The following is a 26,006-nucleotide window of genomic DNA, read 5'->3' on the forward strand; positions in this document are numbered from 1 at the left end:
GCACTAACAACATTGCTCAGCACAAAAGGAATCGGTCGGGCTGGAATGCGAGTTGCCCGCTGGTCTGCGCGACTGCTCTGTTTTGACTATGACATTATCTACCGACCAGGCTCCCAGAACTACACGGCTGATTGTCTCTTACGCCTCCCCTTGCCTGTGCCTTCTGACTCTATTCCAGATGCAGAACCTGAGATGGTGGCACAGATTTCTACTGCTCTGAGCTCCCTTCCAGTGGCCGACTTTGACTCTGCTTGCTCTGCTTGTCCCGAACTGTCAGCCCTGCACTCACAAATCGAAAGTGGTTGGCCTCCATCCATTAAATCAGTAAGTGATGTACTGGCTCCATACTACAGGATCAGAGATGAGCTCTCAGTCAAGGATAACTACATCCTCAGAAGCTCAAGATTCATCGCACCACTCTCGTTACGACACACACTAATCACATTTGCACATGAGAGTCATCAAGGGATTGTCCGCACAAAGCAACGCCTGCGCAACCTCTACTGGTGGCCTAAGATGGACTCACAAGTACAGTCTTGCATCGCTTCATGTGTACTCTGCCAGGCTAATGATAAAACAGCCTCTACTTGCCCTGCTCCTTTTCAACCGGTCCCACTGCCTGATGGGCCATGGAAGAAAATTGGCCTTGATGTTGTTGGGCCCTTTGACACAGCAGTTTCTGCCTGCAGGTACGCTATCACGCGGACAGACTATTATTCCAAGTGGCCTGAGCTTGCCTTTTCACATACTGCCACTACTGAGGATATTATTCGCTTCCTGACGTCTGTTTTCTCTCGTCATGGAAACCCAGAGAACATTGTTACAGACAATGGTCCTCAGTTCACTTCTGCAGCTTTTGCCTCATTTCTGCACACCCGAGGCATCTCCCATAGTAGAACATCAGTCTACTATCCAGCTGCTAATGGAGCTATCGAGAGATTCCATCGTGCCCTGAGAAGTTGCATTCAGACTGCCATTCAACAGGCACAACCATGGACTGAGACTGTTATGAACTGGCTCCAGGTGTATCGTGCAACACCACATGCTGCAACTTCCACCTCACCATATGAACTTCTTTATGGCAGGAAAATGCGCACCAAGTTGGATATTCTTCCGCTGCCGTCTGCCATGTCTCCACTGGATGTTTCTGCTCGTCATGCAGTTCAGAGACATCAGAATACAATGCAGCGTTACACTGATGCCAAACGTGGCGCACGCATTCCTTCTTTCCGACCAGGAGAGAGAGTGAGGATAAGGAAGCCTCATCACGTCCCTAAAGCTCATCCAAGATTCACCTCCCCTGTAACCGTGAGGAAGAGAATAGGTCCAAACTCTTTCTTACTGAGTGATGGAAAAACTTGGAATGCCTCCCATCTTCCTCACACCTCTCCTGTGGCTGGACAAGATTGTGACACATCTGGACTGCTCCACCCAGGTGTCAGTCATTGCCCCTCTCCCAGACAGCCACGTGCTAGACACAAGCCCAAGTGGCATAAGGACTATGTCACATCATAGGTTGACCAACAGAAATCTGTGATGACTGCAATAACCTGATTATTACAGCTAAAACAGTTTACAGGGTTCAAGTATTACTGTTTATGCACTAGACAATTGTGAAGTTAAGTTAAGGGTAATTCTTTATTTACAATGATGTGCACTGTTATATGTTATATGTGCCTTATGTAAAGTTACCTTATTCATGATATCCTATGTTAATGGTACTACAAGAGTATTTGTTTATTTGTGTTTCGTTTCATGGCATAACTACAGCCTTACTTTATTGCAGAATGATTTACTTATTACAGTTTATTTTACCTACAAGTATTTGATTTATATTGAGAGTATATTCTTTTACAGAGAGAGGAGATGTTGTGTTCCCTGATTATATTATTGCTACTTCATAACACTAGGTGGCAGTGTTGTAAAGCACATACTGTTGAGTTAGCAAAAAGCAGAGAATGAAAGATTCAAGATGGCGACTACTGAAGTGTAGGCTACAATATGATCTGCTGAACTATGTTTTGTTGTATATGCTATTCTGTTAAGTAAACAGTATTAAGCTCTACACTCCGGCCTTGTTATTCGCGTGTTAACACTACAGCCACGACAGGAACGGCGACTCCGGTAAGAGCAGAGGAGGGGGGTTATGCATCTATACCAACAACAGCTGGTGCAGAAATGCAGACTGTAGACAGACATTGTTCCCCGGACTTGGAATATTTGACTGTGAGATGCAGACCCGTCTATCTACCCTGTGAGTTTGCCGTTGTCATGGTAACGGCCGTATACATTCCACCCGACGCTAACGCCAACATAGCTCTGGGGGAGCTACACAGAGCAGTTAGCAGCCAGCAGAGCTCTCATCCTGACGCAGTGCACATCATAGCAGGGGACTTTAACCATGCTGAATTGAAGTCAGTGCTCCCTAAACTCAGTCAGCATGTTAAATGTGCAACGAGGGGTCTAAACACGCTGGACAAAGTATATAGCAGCATTCAGAAAGGCTATAGAGCAAGACCACTACCACATCTGGGTCTGTCAGATCATATGTCCATGCTGCTGATTCCTGCATACACCCCAAGAGGAGAGCCCCCCCAACCACAAAAACCGTGAAAACATGGCCAGAGGGTGCACTACAGCAGCTGCAGGACTGTTTTGAGAGCACATATTGGAGTGTGTTTGAAGACCAGGACTTAGAGGAGTACACCTCATCCGTGCTCTCATACATCAACTTCTGTGTGGATAGCGTCACTGTCGACAAACGTCTCCAGGTATATTCCAACCAGAAACCCTGGATGACAAAAGAGGTCAAGGCACTGCTGAGGCAACGTGATGACTCCCTCAGGTCTGGGGATGGAGTGCAGTACAGCGCAGCCGGAGCTGACCTTAAGAGAGGCAACAGAGAGGCCAAGACAGCTTACAGGAGGAAGGTTGAGGATCACTTCACCAGGAACAACATGCGCCAGGTGTGGCAGGGACTCCAGCACTTCACCCACTTCAAGTCCAGCAGCACCATGATGGCGGAGGGCGACGCTAGGCTAGCGGAGGAGCTAAACCACTTCTTCGCATGCTTCGAGGTGAAAAGACACGAGGCAGCCACAGCTCATCCACTGAACTACAACAGCTCCAGCCTCACCGTGCAGGAACATGAGGTGAGGTGCACACTGAGGGCAGTGAATTCTAGGAAGGCTGCCGGTCCAGATGGAGTGACCGGGAGGGTCCTCAGAGAGTGCGCAGACCAGCTGGCCGGGGTCTTCACCGGGATCTTTAATGAGTCATTGTCCCAGTCCTTCATCCCACCATGCCTGAAGTTGGCCACAAACGTCCCGCTGCTTAAAAAGACCACCATCAACAGTCTTAACGACTACAGACCAGTTGCTCTGACACCGGTGGTCATGAAGTGTTTCGAGAAACTGGTCCGACGTCACACCACGTCCTGCCTCCCACCCACATTCGACTCACTTCAATTTGCATACAGAGCGAATCGAAACTCTGGCAGACGTTTCAGGGTGCTCAAAACATGGACAAACAGACTAAGGGACAGTTTCTACAACAGGACTATAGCCCTGTTAAATGGAAACAGTTGACACACTCGTGTCGTTTCAACCACATCATTTAACATTCATGTACAGTCGTGTATAACATGTGCAATAAGCTTTTTCTCTGTGTGACATGTGCAATAGGTTTTTCCTTTACAATGTGTCTCTGTTTACAGTCCCTTACTTTTGTGATTTGTGTGATGTCCATTTTTTCATTTGTTTGTTTGATGGGTGCATGCCTTGGTTGGTTATTTATTTAATATTTATCTTTTTTGCACTGACGGGAGAGCTGTGCCTCAATTCTGTTGTGCTAACGTATTTTTTAATACTATCGTGCAATGACAGTAAAAACTCTATTCTATTCTATGTGGTGCACCAACACAGTAACTATAGACCGTCACTGATCCCCGGACTTGGAGTCTGTGACTATCAAATGTCGGCCCAATTACCTCCCTAGAGAGTTTACCGCTGTCTTGATCACTACTGTTTAGCATTAGCAGTCAACAGAGGTATTTTGATGCAGTGTTTGTCATCACCGGGGACTTCAACCACGCAAACCTTAAAGCAGTGCTCCCAAAATTCCACCAGCACGTTAAATGTGCGACCAGAGGGCTAACACACTTGACAGGGTCTACTCAAAGATCAAGATAGGCTACAGGGTCATGCCACTACCACACCTAGCCCAGTCCGACCACCTGTCACTGCTTTTGGTTCCGGCATACACTCCCCTAGTCCATGACTGACTTTTCTTTTTTGACTTGGACCCCTGAGGCAGACACTGCTTTTACTGGCCCAAAACAAGCTTTGTCTACCTCTCCTTGTTTAAGACTTTCAGACCTGACAAAGTCTTTTAATCTCTTTGTTTCAGAAAAAGATGATTATATGTACTGTTCTTAAAAACCAATCAATTTTGCTTCCTACAGTTTCATGATGAGGACCACGGTCCTGTCTGGAGGTGGTTGACAGTGTGTCAAAACTATGCGATGATTTCTTTTGACACATCCCTTCCTAATTCTGATGCTATGTTGTTTGTGGCTGTTTCAGCCATGAGAAACCCATCCGATGATTCTCCTTGTGTGTCCCATGCTGTATGTACTGAACACAGTATAGTCAGTAGTGCCTAACAACCACTGGCGTAGCCAGAAAAAAGACATTGGGTGTGCACCAGCAATACTGGGTGTGCCAAATTTATTTTCAACAGAGTATTACACCTCCACACACATTCAAAAGAATGTGTCTCTGGAATACAACATTATTAACACAACAACAACATATCCACACATTCTCTTCAGTAATAGTCAACAGTTAGTTCACAGCAGGTCTAAACATTCACTTGTGACATGCTCTCAAATAAATCGATAATGCTACCTATATACCAGAAGACTTTGAAAAGATTTAGACTCCTGGAAGACTACCAGCTCACACCTGCTCACATCTAAAGACAAGTGTTTAGAGTTTTTAGTCACAGCCTAGTCTCACACTGAGATTCTATAAAGACTGTCAATCTTTCAGGGTCACTATTTTCAAGACTACAACTAGATTCTTTTAGCATTTTTTTCCTACCATGCATTTTTTTCCTCATCATGCTCTAAGTAAAAACTGACTAAATGGAGGAGAAGCAGCTTTTGGCTCCAGCTGCTCTAGTGTGTGCAGTGGTTTGTGTTGAAAAAAACAAAAACAATAAAAAGAAGAATAGACGCCACAAAATGCCCCCTCACAAAGCTGAAAAAGGTTTTCTGTTTTTCTGACATGAAAAGTTGACTATTTTACAGTAAACAAAATAGATATAAGGAAGAATAAAGGAAAGGAAAATGTATAAATGAATTCATGATATACATTCATGCCCTATTTAATTATGTGTTTAATTGAATATTTATATTTATCAGCTTGTTCAACTCTCATTTAGTTAATCATACATTAATTATCGATTATTTATTACTTATTTATGTATAGGCCTACATTTATTTATACATTTTTACTGGGTCTCCTAACTGTTCTCTTTACTAAGAAACAGCGCCCCCAAAATCCTGCTTGTGGCCGTAAATATATGACATCACTATATTTTTATTTAGGACTGAGCTTACTATCATTATTGTGATGTTACTTTTTCCTGTGGACGTGGTTTTACTGGCCGGTCTGGAACCAAGGACCTTTTCCCCGCTCATATATTGGTTGTTGATTGTGTTACATCACTGAGACTTGCGATCATATCAAACACGTTTGATATGATCCAAACCCAAGACTAGGAAAAGACTGATATGAAACAGAGCCGATTACTACCTTACACTTAACCATGTATATGCCGGGAGCGCCGTGACTCCAGTAAAACTCCTAGATTTACTAAAGACTTTCAGTTTTTAGTGTGGGACTGTGGAAATCGTTTGGTATAAGCCCAGTATAACAAAATAATAGAAAAGCACACCGCAAAAATACAACACACACACAGACATTGCGTGCCCAATGAGATGAACATAGTGAAATATAACATTCATGCACTTACTCATGCACGGAGCCATAACGTATCCACATTACGTGTGATCAAAAACACTATTTAACCATCTGAACACATTGGGCTTAGCAGCAGAGTAAAGGACACAACGATATTGCACTCACCTGTGCGCACTGCGCAGCTCTCAATGTACAGGGCAAGACAGCGTGGCTTGGCCTTGAACGCATTTATTATTTAATCGGAGTCCAGTTTCTCCGCGAGCTCTTTTTCAAACATGAGCAACGAAATGCTGTCTCTCTGTGAGCAGTGTAGCTCTGCTGGTGGATTTAATCCTGTTCACAACCTCAGAGCAACTTGTGACAAGTGACAACAGAATACGCAGTAAACCGTTCATGTATGGAAAAACATCTTTGTCACATGAATCCAAGACTTCAATAAGGGACGGGAACTGATGTCCCCCGTCAACTTTACGCCTGATGAGTTGCCCAAACACAGTGAGTTCAGAGGCCTCCAAATGAAGTCCATAATGCTTGCACGGCGAGCGCAATGCGTCCAGCTGGCAAATTGCGTCAGACGCAGGCAGCAGGGAGGCAGCAGCCTTCATTATTCCATAAGAGTCACTCTGAAAACGGTTGTTCAGTTCGACCAGCTGTCTGTTAAGGATCATAATCCACAATTAAAAATTGTGTATATATAAGATCATTCTGACTGTACTGCACTTTCAAAATAAAAAAAAGTAATTTTGCACAAAAATGAGAAAAAAAACTGTTATTGTTGGTGAGTCTCATTATTTAAATCAATGTATTTGTATCTTCCAAATATACTTAAATGAGATGTTTAAATAAGCTAAAATAAAGATTTTGAAAGCTTAAATATCATCTTTGCCATTTTTTTATGTGCTAATATGCCCCTCTGATTAAACACTGGCCCCTCCTTGGCCCCAACACTGGTCTAGAACCGCCACTGAGAATCACTCCTGATGGGTGCACACCTGCCCAGGTGTCGCAACGCATCATCTGATGGCAATTTTTTTGGCACACCCGTGGCTACGCCATTGTTCTAATGTCAAACTCCTTTACCTCCTTGTCGATGTGGTGACTCTTGTGAGAAGTCACTCATGAAGAGGGTGTGACATGTTTGTGATTACACAGGTGTCACTTGTCATAGTATGCTAAACCATGTACTAAATGACCAACAAGAATCACTCATCTGTCAGTGCCACTCAAAACGACCCAAATGAGTGTTTCTCTGGTACAGAGCGAAGCGATCTGAAAATAGCGCGCACATCATTACACATACACGTAAGGTTTGTTGAAAAAGTAAAAAGGCTGCAGTGTTGTTGAATTTAGGCTACAAAACCACTTTTCTATTTAGAGCAAAAAAGGCGCTATAAAAGACAATTAAAAAAGTACTGACATTCAAATGGTGAGTTAAGGTGAATTGAGGTGTATTTGTTTAATGCGAAAAAACAGTTATCGTGTCTTAAATTGCACAGCAAAATTAATGTTAGATACGCGAAAGTAGACCAAAAATAAGATCCTTTTGCTTCCTTTTTGACACAAAAGAGACATAACAATCGCCAAAAGCAAGCCGGTGTTTTTTTGTTTGTTTGTTTTTTGACAAAGATTATTACTCTTACTTTAAATTTACTTTAAATGTTTTTTGTTGTTGTTGTTGTTGTTGTTTTGAAGATGTCTCTAAAAGAGGAAACAATAGATTGTGTTATTGTCTGAAAGAAACATCTTGTGTCTTCCCTTTCTCCAGCTGTTTAAATATCTGAGTTGAGATCTTGTAACACCAAACGCCATAGCATATTATTTCATCTTTATTTTACCAGAATATTTGGTAATTGCCCGACATGCAACTCTTGGCAATCAGAATCAGAAGTACATTATTTATTCCTTCATGCAAATTTGTATTATTGCAGTTGCTCACCCAAGAGAGTTAATCCAAACTAGTAAATAGATCAAATCAAATGTACCATATACTAAAATATACAAGAATAATAAATGGAACTAGCTACCAACTAACTAATACTAACATAAATAAAAATAATACTTTACTGCATTTCATCTGTTAATAACCACATATTAACATACTGTATCTATATTTATTGGTACTATGATTGTAATTATATTTATTGCAGATCTCTGGCATTGCAGAATTCCCCTATTGGACTCAGCAGCGCACTACTGACTGCATGATGGCAGAGAGGAAGCGCTGTTTGGAGTTACTTTACACTTAGTGGACAATAAATAATTACTATAATCATGCATTTGCTATATGCAGTGTCAAAACGAAGATACTCGATAGAGGAATGTTTAAAAAAGGGCTGGGTAAAACTCTCCGAATAAATCATTGAATCATATGTTGTTGAGCAAAATGTGTGGTTAATGAAGAAATACTGCATTTTAATGGGAAATTTTGGCAGGTTTCAGGACACGTAATTCCACTCCAGCCATGGATTACATACAAAGACCTTTCCTAACAAATATTTATTCAATTTATCGTCATTGTTTTTCACCTCACGCTGTTCACAAGAAAAAAAAGTCCCCATCACAAACATTAATGGAATTTTAAAATTGGCCATACTTCTCCTTTCCTGTCAGCTTTCATTAATTCCTGGAACTACAATTTACCTTGCCGACAATCTTCCAGGTGAAGCCTGAGCACCCCCTGACTGTGCAGCTGCAACAAGAGGTCAAACTCAACCGGCATGACATGGACTCTTGCATTAACTTTTGCATCATCGTAGTAGTGGTTAGTCAGGGCATAAAGTCCTTGTGGGTGATTACTGAAGGGCCAGAAACCGTAGAGATGCACGTTAGCACAGAGTTCCAGTGCCAGGCTGGTCATCATTATGCCGGTGCTGAGCCGCAATGCTTTTATGCCTTGGGAGCGCCAGAAGACGGACAGTTTATGGAGATAGTCAGGGTTTAAGAAGACAGGCCGGATGGGGCTTTTAAAGTCCTCAATACTGTAGACAGCCCGCTGGCACTCAGAAGTGAAGGCAGAAAGGAGAAGCAGGGAGTCACCATATCTTCTCAGACTCTCCACAAACAGACGGCGACGTCCCATAAGAGCCCTGTACCTGAAATTGAATAGCAAATATGAAACAACACCACCAAAATAACATTTTGAGGTGCAGTGAGATTTGTGATTTAGCTCACTTATATTTGAGGATGCTAAGGTTTGCTGTCACGAGGTCAGTCTTGGTGCCCACATCTTTCACATAATCGTCTTGCAAAGGAGGAAGGTTACACCTGAACATAGAGAAAAGAAGATCAAGAGAATGTTATATGGAATTGCGACAGCCTTTCAAGCCACTACATTGGACAACTTTCTCACCTGATAACAAACTGAGCTGAATCGATCATCTTTCCACAGTCGCTGTCGGTCAGGATCCCTCCGTTCCCAACAACAGCACATGTGTCCCATGTTTTATTTTGAAACGGATGCCTCTGTAATCGAAGCCAGACAAAAATACACAACCAAGGTTGACCAAAGTGCTTTACATAACTGAATAACAACAAGAAATCCAAAAGATACATAAATGAATAACAATAAACTCAAAATTCAAAATATAAAGACAAAATGAGTTTTAAGAGAAGATTTAAAAATGTCCAAAGTCTTTGACGACCGGATATGCAGCGGTAAACTGTTCCACGGCTTAGGGGCAGCCACTGCAAAAGATCGATCGCCTTTAGTTTTTAGCCTGCATTTAGGCACATCCAGGTATGACTCATTTGCAGACCTCAGAGTTCTGGTTGGTCTGTGAACATGTATGAGTTCAGCCAAATACGCTGGAGCCAATCCGTTTAAAATTTTAAAAACAAACATCAGGATCTTAAAATCAATTCTGAAACGGACAGGAAGCTAGTGCAGAGAGGCCAGAACTGGGGTTATGTGTTCACGTTTCTTTTTGCCTGTTAAAAGACGTGCTGCAGCATTTTGTACAAGTTGTAGGCGTCGCAATGAGTGCTGGTCTAAACCTACATACAACGAGTTGCAAAAATCCAGTTTTGTGGAAATGAAAGCATGAATAACCGTCTCCAGGGGCCGGTATTTCAAAACTTGCAATCCTGATCAGGATAATCCGGATAACGAAATCCTCCTTTTCTCAGTCGTGGATCAAGGTGATCCTGCTGACTTTATCTGAGTATTTCAAAACATTGGCGGAGTGGATCACCGTGACGTTGATGTGGGCGGATCTGGATTTCCAAATCTTGTCGTGTCTCCGACTCTGGGATCAAAACATGGCGGACTACCTGACGAAAGGAGCAGGGAGCACCACTTTCACGTCAAAAGTGTAAGTTAACAGTCATCTAATGTGTAGCGGTTTTAAGACCATACGAACGCCAGCCAACATATCATGCTAGCCAACTTCTTGAATTGTCACCTAATTAAAACCAGGCCGCAGCGATCGCTAATTGAGACGCGGCCGTGCTAACGGTAGCTAACTCCGCTTCATTGACTTGTGTGTTAAGCAGCTAGCGGGCTAGCGAGGTAGCTGCTTTGTTGATTAATTTTAGTCTATGGTTTAACTTATAAAGGAACTAATCGGACGTACATCATAACTTAACTGTTTAAACTAACACCAACTTGTTTAGAGTTTACTAGCGTTACATTACTGGCAACACGGCAGACTTAAAAAAAAATCTGCTCCATGTGTACAGAGCATACTGCTGCAGTACTTAGGAAACGTAACGTTACACGGTACAAGTATTAACTATACGGGTCATTCAGAAGTGTCAGAATGCTCCAGTAATGCTAGTGATGTTGTCATGCTCTGTGTACATAAAGATATACTCATACACCTTCTCTTTCTTCTACTTTCAGAGTCACTCAGCCATGGACCTCTCAGCTATTAAGGACAACCGGGTCTCTATGAGTGATGGAAATCCTTGGAAACGCTTTAATTGTATTGATCCATTCAATGCTATTGGATTCTGAATAAAGTTATTGAAACTGCTTGAAATTGTAATTGCATTACTTTCATGCTATATAGCTTGGTCAGTGACACAATAAGAAACATTTTTCATCCTAATTTGTCTCCCTTATATAGAAGACTCTCACTAAACATAATTATGGTCATTTATAGCAAAATATCATCTGATTTGATGAAGTAGAATAATCAGTTTGTACACAAACACCTTACTGTATGTTTTAAAAATCACATTCAAGCTATTTCCAGACATTTTAAAGGTACATTTTTAAGTTTGACAGAATTTGTCAAACTTAAATCAGAAGCATGAAAATATACATTGAAAGTGCTTCAATGTGCTGCATGATATATTTACAGCAATTTCAGAAAGTGGGGTCAAATATTTTACTATGCTTTAAATTTCTTTCAATTAGGCTACTTTAATTATTAAAAGTAAAACACTAACACTTGATTAAGTGTAATGAACATCTTGAGTAAAAATATCTAGGAGAAGTGGAGCTGTGACTTTGTCAATCTAAGTGAAATCCACCTCTGAGGTGGGATCAGAATGATCCGGAAATTTTGGTACCAAGTTGATCCAGATATCTGCCTTGAGTTTTGAAATACCCAAATCCAGCCTTTTATCTGGATTCAAGGGAGGATTGTATTACCGGAGCGGAATCCTGATCTTCAGGATCAGGGTTATCTGGATCCGTGTTTGAAATACCCAGTTTTCAGATCAGATCTAGATTTAATCCTATCCGACCAGGATAATCCTATCTGATCACTTTTGAAATACCGGCCCCAGGTCACTAGGAGAGAGGTACGGTTTAGCCCTGGCCAGAAGTCGCAGCTGGAAAAAGGCGCTTTTGACCACATAGCCAATTTGCTTGTCAAGTTTGAACTCACTGTCGAAAGTGACACCAAGGCTCTTAATGACAGAGCAGTTTTTTGAACCCAGTGAGGGGGGCAGAGCATCAGCACAGTCGCTGTCATGTTTATGACACCCAAACACAATGACTTCTGTCTTGCTGTCATTCAGATTTAGGAAGCTGAGGCTCATCCAAGTCTTGATGTCAGTTATACAGGCAAGTAAAGTTTGTACAGAGTCTTTAGAATTCATTTGTAAGGGGAGATAAATCTGAACATCATCAGCGTAACAATGAAAAGACACATTATGTTTACGGAGAATGGAACCAAGGGGCAACATGTACAGTGTGAACAGTAAAGGGCCTAGAATAGACCCTTGAGGCACCCCACAAGTAAAAGGGGTCACACCAGAAGAAAAATCTCCCAAATGCAAATGATTCAAAAGCATTTGAGCATCCACATCCTAACCATAACCTGATTCCTGTTACTTGACTGACTGCATCCTTTGCGCTCCCTATTACTGTTAGTCATGACAGTCCTAGTTCCTGGTCAACATAAAACAATAAAATGTCTGTTACTTTACAGGACAACCAGCATGGCTGCAAACTTCTAACCTTTTTTATTAACACATGATTTATTTGCTGTACGTTTTATTATGTGTATGTCTTTTATTGTTTTGTGTATGTATGTAAATAGCTGAGGTGAAAGTCAAGTTAGGAAGTCTTTTCTGACAGTTTTTGTCTACCAGTTCCACATAAAAGGAAGAAAGAAAATTACTCATTTTAATTTTTACATTTTACTTTGACTATAGTTATGTATTATTTATTTATTGTTTGTTTTTTTTTATTAAATTTGCCACATTTATTTATTTTATGACTTCACATATTGGATTTTCATAATGTGCTTTTGTCATCAGTTAAAAAACAACACCTGACTTTAAAAGAAAGCCTCTTCCTAATCTTCTTTTTTTCCATTAAAAAGCTGTCTGAATCTGAACCTTTAAAAGCCCAAGTGTTTTATCGGAAGCTCAAAGGTTTTAACATCTTTTTGGGAATTAATTGCTATTTCTTTATCTTTATGTTTTTATCTGTTCTGACTGTATATTTTATTGGTTTGGGTCACTCAAACAGTAACAGGTTAGGAGGGATTGTTAGAATATACAGTACAATTTTAATTAGATTTATTTACGTAAAAACTGAGTGAAAAAGAACAGTAATTGGAGATTTTTAAACGTCTACTTCTCCCGCATAATTTCACCTAGGGACTCCATTTAAACTTTAAACAGTAGACACAAGTCTTGTGTATCGGTGTATTAATCCACGTTTCGATAGGTCATATAGTTTTTATCAATCCCTGTTCAATGACCATGATCATTTTTGGAGAAATTCTGAGATTATAATGGGTGTGTATTGCACGGAATGTTTGTGTCACAGTGTGTGACATCATCGCCAGAGTGTAGAGGGAGAGAAAAAACTGTCAAAAAATAAATTTGAAAACTGCGCTCCAGGCCACAAATTCCATTCTGTACAAATAATTTATACATAGAAACGTAGGAAAATTTGTCTTCTCACTCACAATCCTCTGGTAAAGCTGTCAGAGTTATAGTTTGGGCGTAGGACGCACAGATGCGCCACCAATACGCACCAACAGCCTCATTGGCTCCCATATTAAAAACGCAGGGAGATTTCTGAAAAAGGGAGATGTAACAGTTTGTCGGATCAATGATAGGTATTATGGTTTTGCCAAAAATGCTTTCTGTTCAAGGCCAGAAATTCCAGTCCACCTCTGGCTGCTGTCACTCTTTCGGAACATTAACAGGTGGTGGCCGTTAATTCTGTTGATTGCTTTGATCTGATTGCCTTTGATCTTTGATGTGATTACAGTTACAGATACACACACACACACACACACACACGCATATTTTTATCGAAGTTTGTTGCCTTGAAATTTTGAGTTCATCCAACTTTTCTTTTTTTACAGTGTGTGCACGTGACTGCTTGTGGCAGAACTTATAAGAGCAAAGTAGTGAAATAATGTCTGTGGTAATACATGTGAGGAACAATCATGATACCAAACAAGCGACAGATGTTAATGATGGTAATATCAATGAATGTGACGCCACATACCTTTGGGAAATTGCTGAAAATCTCCGGGGTCACCTCAATGCTACTCTTCCTTGCTCCGTCGTACACAATCTTGGATCCCACTGGAGTGTTGGCCTGGGTAATGATGGCCTTGTCAAATCCATTGCACTTGCTGCTCAGCTCAGATCTGAGGAACCACAAGGACTTTGTTAAACAACATACAGTCAGCTGAAAGTGTTAACGCTGACTTCAAGTTGCCAGATACATTAAAAGTGAATTGAATTGACAGTTTCTTCAAGTCATGAAGAAATAAAAAAGACAAAGTTTCTTGTTTTAATAAAGTATTTTAAATCCATAACTAGCCCCAGGTAAGCAAAGACAGACCCTCTGTTTTTCCATAACTAACATGACCTTTAGACGTGGTACATTTAGACCATGTGGTTATGTACTCTTTTTTTATTATATCAGAAAGCAAATGGACTCTGTTTCAATACTCCTCTTAGTTGTGGCTTCATATGCAGTATATTTGAACTTTCTTTTAAATCACACTGAATATACTAATTCCTGTCTGCATGGAGAGCCAACATCGCTGTGCATTTAGGGATAAATGATTTGCCATTGTGGCAAATTTTTTTGTTGTTCTGTACACAAAATTCCAAATAAAAGTAAGTAAATTTAAGATAAATCACCTGAACTTTGAATAATCGTCCTCCTGCTTCTTCCAGTTTTGAGAGTAACGCTCTTTTACTTTGTTGATGACCTTCCTGTGACACACACACATCCAAATATACAGTCAGGTGAATAATCTCTGTCATACCGCTTGACATTATCTGATGAAGGCAAAAAAAAATCCAGGCAATTGAGGAAAAGCAGGGAGTGTTTGCTCTTACTTGCAGCCTTTACAGAGCTCAGAAGGGCTTTTCTTGTGACGAGGCAGTCTGTAAGGTTTGTCATCACTGTGGAGGGAACCAGAGAGAAACAGGACAGGTGAGTATCCTTCCCATGCCAGTGATACCAGATAACCTCATTGGCACTGAGAGAAAAGAAATAACACAATTCAAAAAAAGTTTTTTTTCCTTCTTTTTTTTTCTTTACCAATGGAGCACAAGAGAGAGCTTCTGCAACAATATTATCCTCCCTTTAATATGCCTTACATCTAGGTCAGCCTGAAGAAGAAGCGGACGGGTTTATTAACACCTTCCCCTCCTGTAACAAAACCACACCTGCACCTACATGTCTTGCATAAGAGGTCACGTTATATTATGTATACATTCATTTAGAAGAAGTTCCCGTTCTTAATGTGCTATATTGTTTGTTTCTATGCAGACAAATTACATAAAGCTTATCTTATTTAGATCAGCATTTAACCAGTACATCTTTTTATGCAATCAACTATGTGGTTCAATAAGAACAAACTTTTAACAAAAACATGTTGGTTGTTTCATATTGAAGTGATGTTTTTCAAAAGGTTTTGCTACTAGTATTGTATTGTGAGACTAATCATGATACTGAAGCAAAGATAAACATGGTGGCTTAAGAGATGTATTCACACATTCCTGGATAAAAAATACATTTAAATAATGACATGAGCAGAAGTGAAGAAAGACTGTCAGCTTGCACAAAAAAGTCTCAAAAATCTTCTTAACATCAACTGTTAAATCACCTTTAATCGCCCTTGTCTTAATGTCTTTTCAAACTCTAAGACAATGTCTCTTTATCTTTTGCCCCATACTAACACATTTCCAACACACAAAATACAAAAACCTTCCAGACTGCTCTATAGGTGGTTGGGAGTAATAGTCACACACTCACTTGTTGTCGAACATGTGCCAGGTGAGAGTGGTCAGCAGGCTCCCCAGACACAAGAAAGTGAAGACCAAAGAGTAGAGTGATCTCAAAAGCTGTCCCCTCATATCTCTCCCACCTGCTTTTACTTTATGTTCGAACACACTCTCCAAGTGCTTATCTTGTATCTAGCAATCTACAACCTCCCCTTTATCCTCTCCCTGTCTGACTGGTTTGACTCTGTGTTTCTCTCATTCCTGGGGTAAATATGGGCACTTCTCCTCTGTTTATAAGCTTTAGGGGAAACCTACTTTCCACCACTGTCCCAAAGCTAGAGCATCCATTGGATAAAAACATCCTAATGCATACCCAAACATCCGCAACAATAACAGGTTTGATATAACAGGTGTCACTTTTCAGGAAGCAAAATTCTTTTGCAATTCCATTGAACTAATTTGTTTGCATATGTACCTGCAGTGCACTTAATGACGAAACCTTTTTTACTGCCACACACGTGTCCTTCCTAAATAATATATGTGATATACAGGTAAAATATGAAAATAATTATAAGTTGCAGTTTTACATTCACTTCCTCGGCCCTCGCTCTGAGGGAATCATTTTGGAGGTTTTTGTGGATCCTTAAATTGTCTTACTTGCGATGGCTGTGACTGACGAATGGCTTCAAAGGGAACTCTGGTGGAAGAGACAAAGAACATAGACAGTGAGCAGATAGTGAGTTAGTTTACTGGAGTGCTCTCTCTGTGTTAAACAATGCTGCTCAGCCTTCACTTTAATCTGCCCTGTAGTTAACTGCCCTAAACTTCACAGACTTCATATGTAATGAAGCACGCAGAAAGAACGACCCTAACTTCACACTCTCAGCCGTCCCGACAGGTTCGTCAATCAGTTCCTACAGATCCTCCACAGGTCCACCAAAGACAGAACGAGTGGAAAGGAGAACAGGATACATGAAAAGTCATGTGTCTGCTCACAAGACTGACGTTGCATCGCAACGCTCAACTTCTCGGTCAGACAGTTTGAGCTAAACCCCAGTGTGGACAAGGATGGCCTTCTAAGAATAGGAGGCAGGCTCAATAGGTCGGCACTTGACGCAAGAGAAAAAATGCCTCTTGTCATCCCAGGTCGCTGCCATGTCGCAACGCTACTCGTGAGGCATTACCACGAAAACGTCAGACACCAAGGTCGTGTGTTTACAGAAGGGTCTGTCCGCACAGCAGGGTACTGGATCGTCGGGGTCAAGAAATGTATCAACAGTATCCTTCACAAGTGTGTTATATGTAACAAGCTTCGTGGGAGAACTGGTGAGCAGAAGATGGCAGATATGCCGCCTGATCGCTTAAGTACAGAGCCGCCTTTCACCTACGTGGGACTTGACGTGTTCGGCCCTTGGGCAATCACCACAAGACGAACCCGCGGAGGTCAAGCTAACAGCAAAAGGTGGGCTGTACTTTTTACGTGCATGAGCACACGTGCTGTGCACATTGAGTTGATCGAGGCAATGGACACTTCAAGTTTCATTAACGCCTTGCGTCGCTTCTTTGCTCTTCGAGGACCTGCTAGGCAAATCCGCTCCGACTGCGGAACAAACTTTACAGGTGCCTGCAAGGAATTGCATATACTCCTCACAGATCCTGAAGAGCCCAATGTCAGGAAGTACTTGGGTGAAAAAGGCTGCACTTGGGTTTTCAACCCTCCCCATTCCTCCCATATGGGGGGAGTTTGGGAGTGAATGATTGGCATCTCCAGAAGGATACTGAATTCCATGCTCATGCAAAGCAGCTCTTCACGCCTCACCCATGAAGTGTTGTCAACTTTGATGGCAGAGGTCACAGCGATCATTAATGCCAGGCCGCTTGTGCCTATCTCTTCAGACCCAGATTCACCTTTTCTTTTGACTCCTGCTTCGCTCCTGACACAGAAGGTGTGTACTTACCCTCCTCCTCCGGGAACCTTCGACAGCAAAGACCTCCACCGCCAGCAGTGGAGACAGGTCAAGCATCTGGCCAATACTTTTTGGAATAGATGGAGACGCGAGTACTTACCAACACTTCAAAGCCGTAGTAAGTGGCAGGACGTGCCAATCTGAAAAAAGGTGACTTGGTCCTGCTTAAAGATAGCCAGGTGAAGCGGAATGAATGGCCAATGGCTCTGGTCACAAAGACATTCCCTGCCAAGATGGAAAGGTCAGGAAGATCGAACTCAAGGTCACAAGATCTGGGTCAGCAAAGACTTTCTTGAGACCCGTCTCTGAGACGATTCTTCTCAAGAGTGTGGAAGACACAGAGTGAATTTAGTTCTCCCCGTTATTCAGCCATGTTCAGGTTATTCATATAGTGGTATTTAAACAATTCCAGGCGGGGAGTGCCATGTTCTGTGTAAACTTTGCATGTGTGCCTTTAAGGGTAATTTATTTTTTCTTGCCTTAGTCTTTGATGTGATAGGTGGGTTAAGTCACATGATTTTGATGCTTTGATCATGAACGCTTTGATCTCTTCATCCCATGAAGTCAGCTTATACTTTCCAGTTTGCTTTATCATTTCGCTGTTTTACCTTGGAAAAGGATCGCTTGTAAGTTATCTTCATGTTTTTGATCATTTCAATGTTTAGTTATTTGTATGTTGTCTCTGTTAATATATTGTATTATTTCTGTAATTTCAGTTTTACAATTATTTCAAGAGAAAGACAACACTAAAGACCAGTGAACAATATTCTAGTTTCTGTCCTTCTTTTGGAATGTGTTCGCTATCTGTCGATGTGTGTACAGACACTCACACACACTGAGGACAGAATAATATATTTAATATGTTTATACTGGCCGTCTTATTGATCCTTAATATGTCTTTGAGCTTGACAGAGTCAAACCAGACACACAGGTAGAGGAGGAGGAGGAGGAGGAGGTTGCAAGATACAAGACAAAGACTTTGAGAGAGAGTGTCTTTGAACATAAAGTAGAAGGACTTGCTGGTGAAGCTAACAGGTGGAGAGAGATATGAGGCCACTCTACTCTCTGGTCTTCACTTTCTTGTGTCTGGGGAGCCTGCTGATCACTCTCACCTGGCACATGTTCGACTACAAGTAAGTGTCTACTATTATTAACTATTATTCCCAAACACCTATAGAGCAGTCAGGAAGGTTTTTGCATTTCAAGTGTTGGAAATGTGTCAGTAGGGGCAAAAGATAGAGATGTTTGTTCTTAAAGTTTGAAAAGACATTAAGACAAGGGAGGTAGGCGATGATTTAACAGTTGATGTTAAGAAGATTTTTGTGACCTCTTAAGGGAACAGGTCTGTTACTTTAAATAAAATATTCCATTCATACCAGCTTAATTACACTTTTATAGAGAAGGAAGCATTTGCTCCTGTAGGTGTAGGTTCTGGAAATGCCTTATTGGTGGTGTATACTGACCACAACCCCTCGACCTTTCTCTGTTCACTGCAGTGTCCAAACTGTCGCATATTGCGGTGGATGTTATTTCTTCAGGCTGATAGCCTAGATATGAGGCATATTAAAGAAAGGATAATATTGTTGCAGATGCTCTCTGTACTCCATTGGAGTAAATTGTTCAAAAAGAAAAAGTAGAACCCCCCCTCCACGAAATTATCTGGTATCTCTGGCATAGGAAGGTTATTGACCTGTCCTATTTTTCTCTGGTTCCCTCCACAGTGATGATGAACCTTACAGACTGCCTCGGCACAAGAAAAGCCCTTCTGCGCTCTCTAAAGGCTGCAAGTAAGAACAAACAGTCCCTGCTTTTACTCAACTGACTGCATTTTTTGCCTTAATCAGATCAAGTCAAGTCAAGCAGTATGACAGTGATTATTCACCTGACTGTATATTTGGATGTGTGTGTGTGTCACAGGGAGGTCATCAACAAAGTAAAAGAGCGTTACTCTCAAAACTGGAAGAAGCAGGAGGACAATTATTCAAAGTTCAGGCGATTTTTTCATTTGGAATTTTGTGAACAGAACAAAAAAGCCAAAACAAAAAATAAACAATGGCAAATAATTGTCCCAGTATGCACAGAAATGTTGGATCTCCATGTAGACAGGAATGTGTATTGTCAGTGTGAAGTGCAAATATACTGCATATGAAGCCAGACCTAAGAGGAGTATTTAAACAGAGTCAATTTGCTTTCTGATATAATCAATAAAAGTGAACATAATTCATGGTCTTAATACAACATGTCTAAAGGTCATGTGAGTTATGGGAAAACAGAGGGTCTGTCTTTGCTTACCTGGGGCTAGTTATGGATTTAAAATCCATAATTTAAACAAGAAACCTTTTATATATTTCTTGAAGAAATTGTCAATTCAATTCACTTTTAATGTATGTGGCAACTTGAAGTCAGTGTAAACACTTTTAGCTGACTGTATGTTGTTTAACAAAGTCCTTGTGGTTCCTCAGATCTGAGCTGAGCAGCAAGTGTAATGGATCTGACAATGCCATCATTACCCAGGCCAACACTCCAGTGGGATCCAAGATTGTGTATGATGTGGAAAGGAAGAGGATCCATGAGGTATCCCTGGAGATTTTCAGGTCCTTTTCAAAGGTCTGTGGCGTCTCATTCATTGATATTTCCATTATTAACATCTGTTGCTTGTTTGGTATCATGATTGTTCCTCAGATGTTTTCCACAGACATTATTTTGCCACAAATTGTGCAGGTTGTGTTTCTTTAATCCAATATAATGTGACTTCAATTCAGAGATCTACTTTTAATTACATAATTATTTACCTTTGTAAAAGCGGAGTCGTAAGACTCTCATGTCTCGTAACGTAAAGGTGAGGTAAGGTACGCTATGTCGGTGCACCAATCGGTACACAAACAGATCACATAAGTTACTGTTATTCAACAGACCAAAAGCAGCAGAAACCATTGACTTCTTAGATTTATTGGTCAGGAAATGGTGGCAGTTTTATGTCTATCCGTAACCAGATGGCAGCACCCTGAACTCACTGAACAAAGGTGTCTAAGGTGGACAGGAATTAACAGGACATTCTTTATGACTTTGTTCTCTTGGGAGAGATCAATTCAATTCATATCCTCAATTTTATATTCTAACAATCCCTCCTCACCTGTTACTGTTTTTGACCCATATCAATAAAAGAGAGTATAATAAGAGATTCAATAAAGAAATAACAAAAAAATCTCATAAAGATGTCAATTCAAAACTTCTGAGCTTTTGATAAAAGTACATGTGCTGATGATCCTTTGCCAAATCAGCATCAGTATGATGATTAATAATAACAGCAGGAAGATTAGGAGGAGGTTTCCTTTTAAAGTCAATGAATAAAATGACTAATGATTAAATGTGGGTTACAATATCTTAACTGTTACTACATGCAATGGATTTGGATATGAGATTCTATAAAGATATTACACATTTCGCTAATAAGCCTCTTTAAGAATATTATCATCAATGTTTTCTGTTGCATTTGATTCTAGGAGTATCCACTCCCAAATAAAACATGGGACACGTGTGCTGTTGTTGGGAATGGAGGGATCCTGACAGACAGCGGCTGTGGAAAGATGATCGATTCAGCTCAGTTTGTTATCAGGTGAGAAAGTTGTCCAATGTAGTGGCTTGACAGGCTGTCGCAATTCAATATAAAATTCTCTTGATCTTCCTTCCTCTATGTTCAGGTGTAACCTTCCTCCTTTGGAAGACGACTATGAGAAAGATGTGGGCACCAAGACTGACCTCGTGACAGCAAACCCAAGCATCCTCTCAAAGAAGTGAGCGAGATCACAAATCTCACTACACCTTAAAATGTTCTTTTGGTGGTGTTGTTTCATATTTGCCATTTATTTTCAGATACGGGGCTCTAATTGGACGTCGCCGTCCGTTTGTGGAGAGTCTGAGAAGCTATGGCAACTCCCTGCTTCTCCTTCCTGCCTTCAATCCTGTGTGCGAGCGGGCTGTCAACAGTATTGAGGATTTTGAAAGCTCCATCTGGCCCGTTTTCTTAAACCCTGACTATCTCCATAAACTGTCCGTCTTCTGGCGCTCCCAAGGCATAAAAGCAGCACGGCTCAGCACCGGCATAATGATGACCAGCCTGGCACTGGAACTCTGTGCTAACGTGCATGTCTACGGTTTCTGGCCCTTCAGTAATCACCCACAAGGACTCTATGCCCTGACTAACCACTACTACGATGATGCAAAAGTAAATGCAAGAGTCCATGTCATGCCGGTTGAGTTTGACCTCTTGTTGCAGCTGCACAGTCAGGGGGTGCTCAGGCTTCATCTGGAAGATTGTCGGCCAGGTAAATTGTAGTTCCAGGAACTAATGAAAGCTGACATGACAGGAGAAAAGTGGTTTGTAGTCCAGTCACCCATGAAGTCTGTCATATACTTGAATGAATAGATGGATCTATTTTGGTTGATGACAGAGATGGAATGTGTTCAAGCAAGGTGCTCAGACTTACAGTGAATACTGAATTGGCCAATCAGCAGCCAAAGTATCTGCACTGAAATCATACATTTTGCATTTGCATCAAGTCTTTGGTGGGTCTTGTAAAACTGGGAGTAACTTGATAACTCAAGTGAGCCAGTTTTAAAATTCCATTATTGTTTGTGATGGGGTTTTTTTATTTGTGAAAGCTTGAGGCGAAAAACAATGACAATAAATTGAATAAATGTATTTTGTGGCTGGAGTGGAATTCTAAAGCTTTTTCTGAGACATCTCACCTTTGATGATTTAGTGAATTTCAGCCACTAAGTGTCCCAAAACCTGTCAAGATTTACCATTATAATGCAGTATTTCTTCATTAAGCACACATTTCGCTGCAACACCTGTAGGTGCAGTTTCTTCCCAAAATATTGAGAGTGTTTCTACGTCTGAAGAAAAATGCAGCAAGCCAGTGTGGTCAATCAAAGCCTTTAGTTTCGTGCAGCACAGTCCTTCAGCGTTCTCTGCCGAAAAAATAAACTCTTTTGTACAGAAATTCAGTCTCACATGATCAAAAGGCCGGAGGTAGTTACAGATGAAGTCGCAACTTAATGTAATTAGCATACAGGAACCAGTCATTACAGGACAGTGAGAGAAACTTCAAAGAAACAAAAGAAAGTGGATTGGGAACACAGCCAGTCAGATATTTATCATGCAAATACACATTCTAACCCCCTGCAGTTGGGTTGTTTGCTCATGTGTCTGCTCAAGGATTTAATTACTGTGCTGTAAATGTTTATTGCTTTAAAATATGAAGAACATAATAATATTTTCCACATCCCCCCGTTTTGACACTCGTGTCAACAAAATATCACTAAATGACTTGCTATGAAACTACAGAATGCAAAACACAAGACGTGAGTGTTAAGAAAAAAAAGAAAATGTTTAAGATTTGACACATAAAACAAAATAAAAGGAATTTTCAAAATAAAACAGAAGAAAGTCACTCATCTTCACTTTAAGAGTTTTCTTGAGCCCATTCTGATTGTAGTGCACATTTGTTTCAGTTTGTGATTCAGTTAGTAACTAGAACAGTTTGGACCATACATTGTTTTTTTTTCATCCATTCAATATCAGAGCACCAAATTATTATTATCAGACAAGTCATTTGCATCAAAACCCCCAGGGTTTCCAATCTAGTCTGTTCAAGTCGCTGTTGTTTTTTCCTTGCCAGCTGCTCTAGTGTGGTGCTCTGGTGTCGTCTACTTCTGGGGCCTCCTGACCCTGCGGTGGTATCTTCTTCCTCCCTCGATGATAATATATTCTCATTATCCTCTAGTCGCCTGATGACCAGGACTGTAACAGTTGATCCAATGATGAGGAATGCAGCCACAATCTCACAGCCAAGATGTTCCTTCTGGACCCGTTGGTAAAGCCATTGCCTGGCCGGTTGAGGAGTCATTACCACTGGATCCAGGTGTCCCTCTCAGCTACTTAGACAGCAGTTGGAGTTGTCACCAGCACCTGATGTGGTCCTCTCCACCGGGGTCGGTACCAATGCTTCCCTCTGAGGTCCTTGACAACGACCCAGTTTCCAGGCTGGATGTTGTGTGGTTGTGAAAACGGCGGTTCAGGAAAGGCAGCTTTTATCTTCGGAAAGATAAACTTGCAGGGCATGGTTAAGTGCACAACAATACCTCACCATGTCACCATCGAGGTCAGGGTCATGGTCAACAGGAAGTTAGTTCCAGTTAGTTCAAGTCCATCATTAAATGTTCAAATGGTCTTCCAGATTCATGGTGTGCTGATTGAGGCATTTGCACCCCTCTGCTAATATTGTAGCAGAAATGTCAAAATTTCTTAAAGAAATTGTCAGCAAAATTTGAAAAGGCTGGTGCATACCACAATCTATTTACAATATCCACCATCCCCCGTTTTGACACAATTTTGCCGAAAAAAAGGAAAAATGGATTTTGGAAGTACTGTGAGGCTATCTATTTTTTACCCAGATTCCGGATGAGATTTTTGTGCACCCTTTCTTTTGCCATAATGCTTTCTCCTTGTGAGCTCCTGTCTGAAATAAGGAAACATTGTTTAGGGAGAAAACATCATTTTGGACAGAAAAGTATGGTGGCCTGGAAGTGCAAAACACTTTTACAAATGACAAAACACTTTTACAAACACTGAAAACAAATTTACAAGTGACAAAACACTTTTACAAATGACGAAACACTTTTACAAGTGGTGAAACACTTTTACAAGTGGTGAAACACTTTTACAAGTGGTGAAACACTTTTACAAATGACAAAACAAATTTACATTTAAAAAAACAAATTTACATTTAAAAAAACAAATTTACAAGTCCCGAAACACTTTTACAAATCAATTTTCAACCGGAAAAGGAATGTACCGGCTCCAGGGCTGAACCTGGACGGGCCAATCACCGGGAGCGACAACTCTTAGTCCCGCCCACCGGGGATGCATGGAGAGACGCAAGTGAGGGAAGCGAGGAGAGGGGAAACGATTTACAAGACATGGGTCGTCCTTCCCTCCGAAGCGTCAGGTGAAGCGACGTCCGTTTCTAACGACGGCGGCAACGGATCACAGCTGGATCAGCTGTCAGTCGCTTTAACAGCTGGAGACATGCACTAATAATAATAAGTGTTTTCTCTGTTTAACAAACACCTGCACATGAATAACAACCTGCATTGTTTATTTATACTGTGAACTGTGTTCCGCTCAGGGTCACGGGAATGCCTTTATATTATTTATTTATTATTATTTTATTAGGACGACGTATTAGGGCCAAGTGTGAAAAAAAAATACGGACCCGGGGGAAGGGTACCATACCTCACTGGGTTCGTCCGGTGCCACAAATGCAGGCACACACACACTTCAAAGATGAATAAAGATTCCATAAACCCGGCTCCATGGCACGCGTAAAGACGCATCACATGAGAATGCGCGTGAGGAATGAAGGCTGGGAACAATAAACCTGCTGCTGTGAAAAAAGTTTAGACGAACGTTACACACTGTAACTGAAAACAAGGAGCAGAGGAGGTCTGAAAGAGAGACAGCGCTCCGTGTGAACGCGAGGAGGAGGGGAGCGTCAGTCGGATCACTCTGATAAAACACCCAAAACAGAGCGAGTGATGGAGAAGAAGAGACATCCCGCGGGTAGAAATCAATGAAATGTGGTGATGTAATACCACCATCTCATGTTATGTGTTTTTAAGCATGCCATGGTGGCTGGGACCCTCTCCCCTGGGTCAATATATATATATATATATATATATATATATATATTTTTTTTTTAAATACATGGCCCTAATACGCCGTCGTAGTAGACGATCCTGGTGATAAATTAATTATTTGATATCCCAGAACATGACTGTGTCCGCTGAACACCGGCCAATATTTTATTAGGTTAGATGATTAAGGTAAAATGTAAATTATGTCACTCAGATCAAAGCTACACCCAGCAAGGATCAGCCTCACGTCGGACTGATGGAAATGACAAACAATGTAAAAGTGTTTCTTGCTGACGGACAGCCTCTCATGCTCTTTACTGTTTTTTTTTTACTTTAATACAGTTTTTCACAACCGCTATGACCCGTTTGTCAGAACCTTAAAAACTTTTTCAAAACTGTTAACGCACATCACACCTGATACACACAATCCCCCAAACAGTTAATTTCATGGTCAAAATCACCCAGTGTAACTAAACACAGACACACACTTCCAAAATACAATAATACACTAACACAGTTCACCAAATCTACCAAAACACTGACACACGTTGTCTTCCAACAGAAACATTCAGTCAGTCACAGCACCGTGTCATAAAAAACACTGACAACTGATGGAAGAACACAAACCGAATCACTTTGCATGTTTCTTAGCTACTTTTTTTCCTTTTTCTTTTACAATCAACAGATTATT

The 26,006-nt window shown here is 41.0% G+C and overlaps 2 protein-coding genes across 2 annotated transcripts; one reads left to right on the forward strand and one right to left on the reverse strand.

Moving 5' to 3' along the window:
• Positions 1-7,200: 7,200 nt before the first annotated feature.
• LOC131983369 (alpha-2,8-sialyltransferase 8F-like) lies at positions 7,201-15,779 on the reverse strand. Its single transcript, XM_059348091.1, has 8 exons — positions 15,679-15,779; positions 14,757-14,822; positions 14,556-14,630; positions 13,909-14,053; positions 9,337-9,449; positions 9,159-9,251; positions 8,628-9,079; positions 7,201-7,256 (listed from the first exon to the last, which is right to left on the reverse strand). Exons 1-8 carry the CDS (start codon positions 15,777-15,779, stop codon positions 7,201-7,203), a joined length of 1,101 nt encoding a protein of 366 aa, XP_059204074.1.
• Positions 15,780-18,610: 2,831 nt separating this feature from the next.
• LOC131983836 (alpha-2,8-sialyltransferase 8E-like) lies at positions 18,611-22,161 on the forward strand. Its single transcript, XM_059348645.1, has 7 exons — positions 18,611-18,747; positions 19,336-19,401; positions 19,532-19,606; positions 20,077-20,221; positions 21,118-21,230; positions 21,316-21,408; positions 21,488-22,161. Exons 1-7 carry the CDS (start codon positions 18,662-18,664, stop codon positions 21,948-21,950), a joined length of 1,041 nt encoding a protein of 346 aa, XP_059204628.1. The 5' UTR covers positions 18,611-18,661; the 3' UTR covers positions 21,951-22,161.
• Positions 22,162-26,006: the final 3,845 nt, after the last annotated feature.

The sequence above is a fragment of the Centropristis striata genome, chromosome 13 (assembly GCF_030273125.1).
Source record: "Centropristis striata isolate RG_2023a ecotype Rhode Island chromosome 13, C.striata_1.0, whole genome shotgun sequence".
NCBI classification, from domain to species: domain Eukaryota; kingdom Metazoa; phylum Chordata; class Actinopteri; order Perciformes; family Serranidae; genus Centropristis; species Centropristis striata.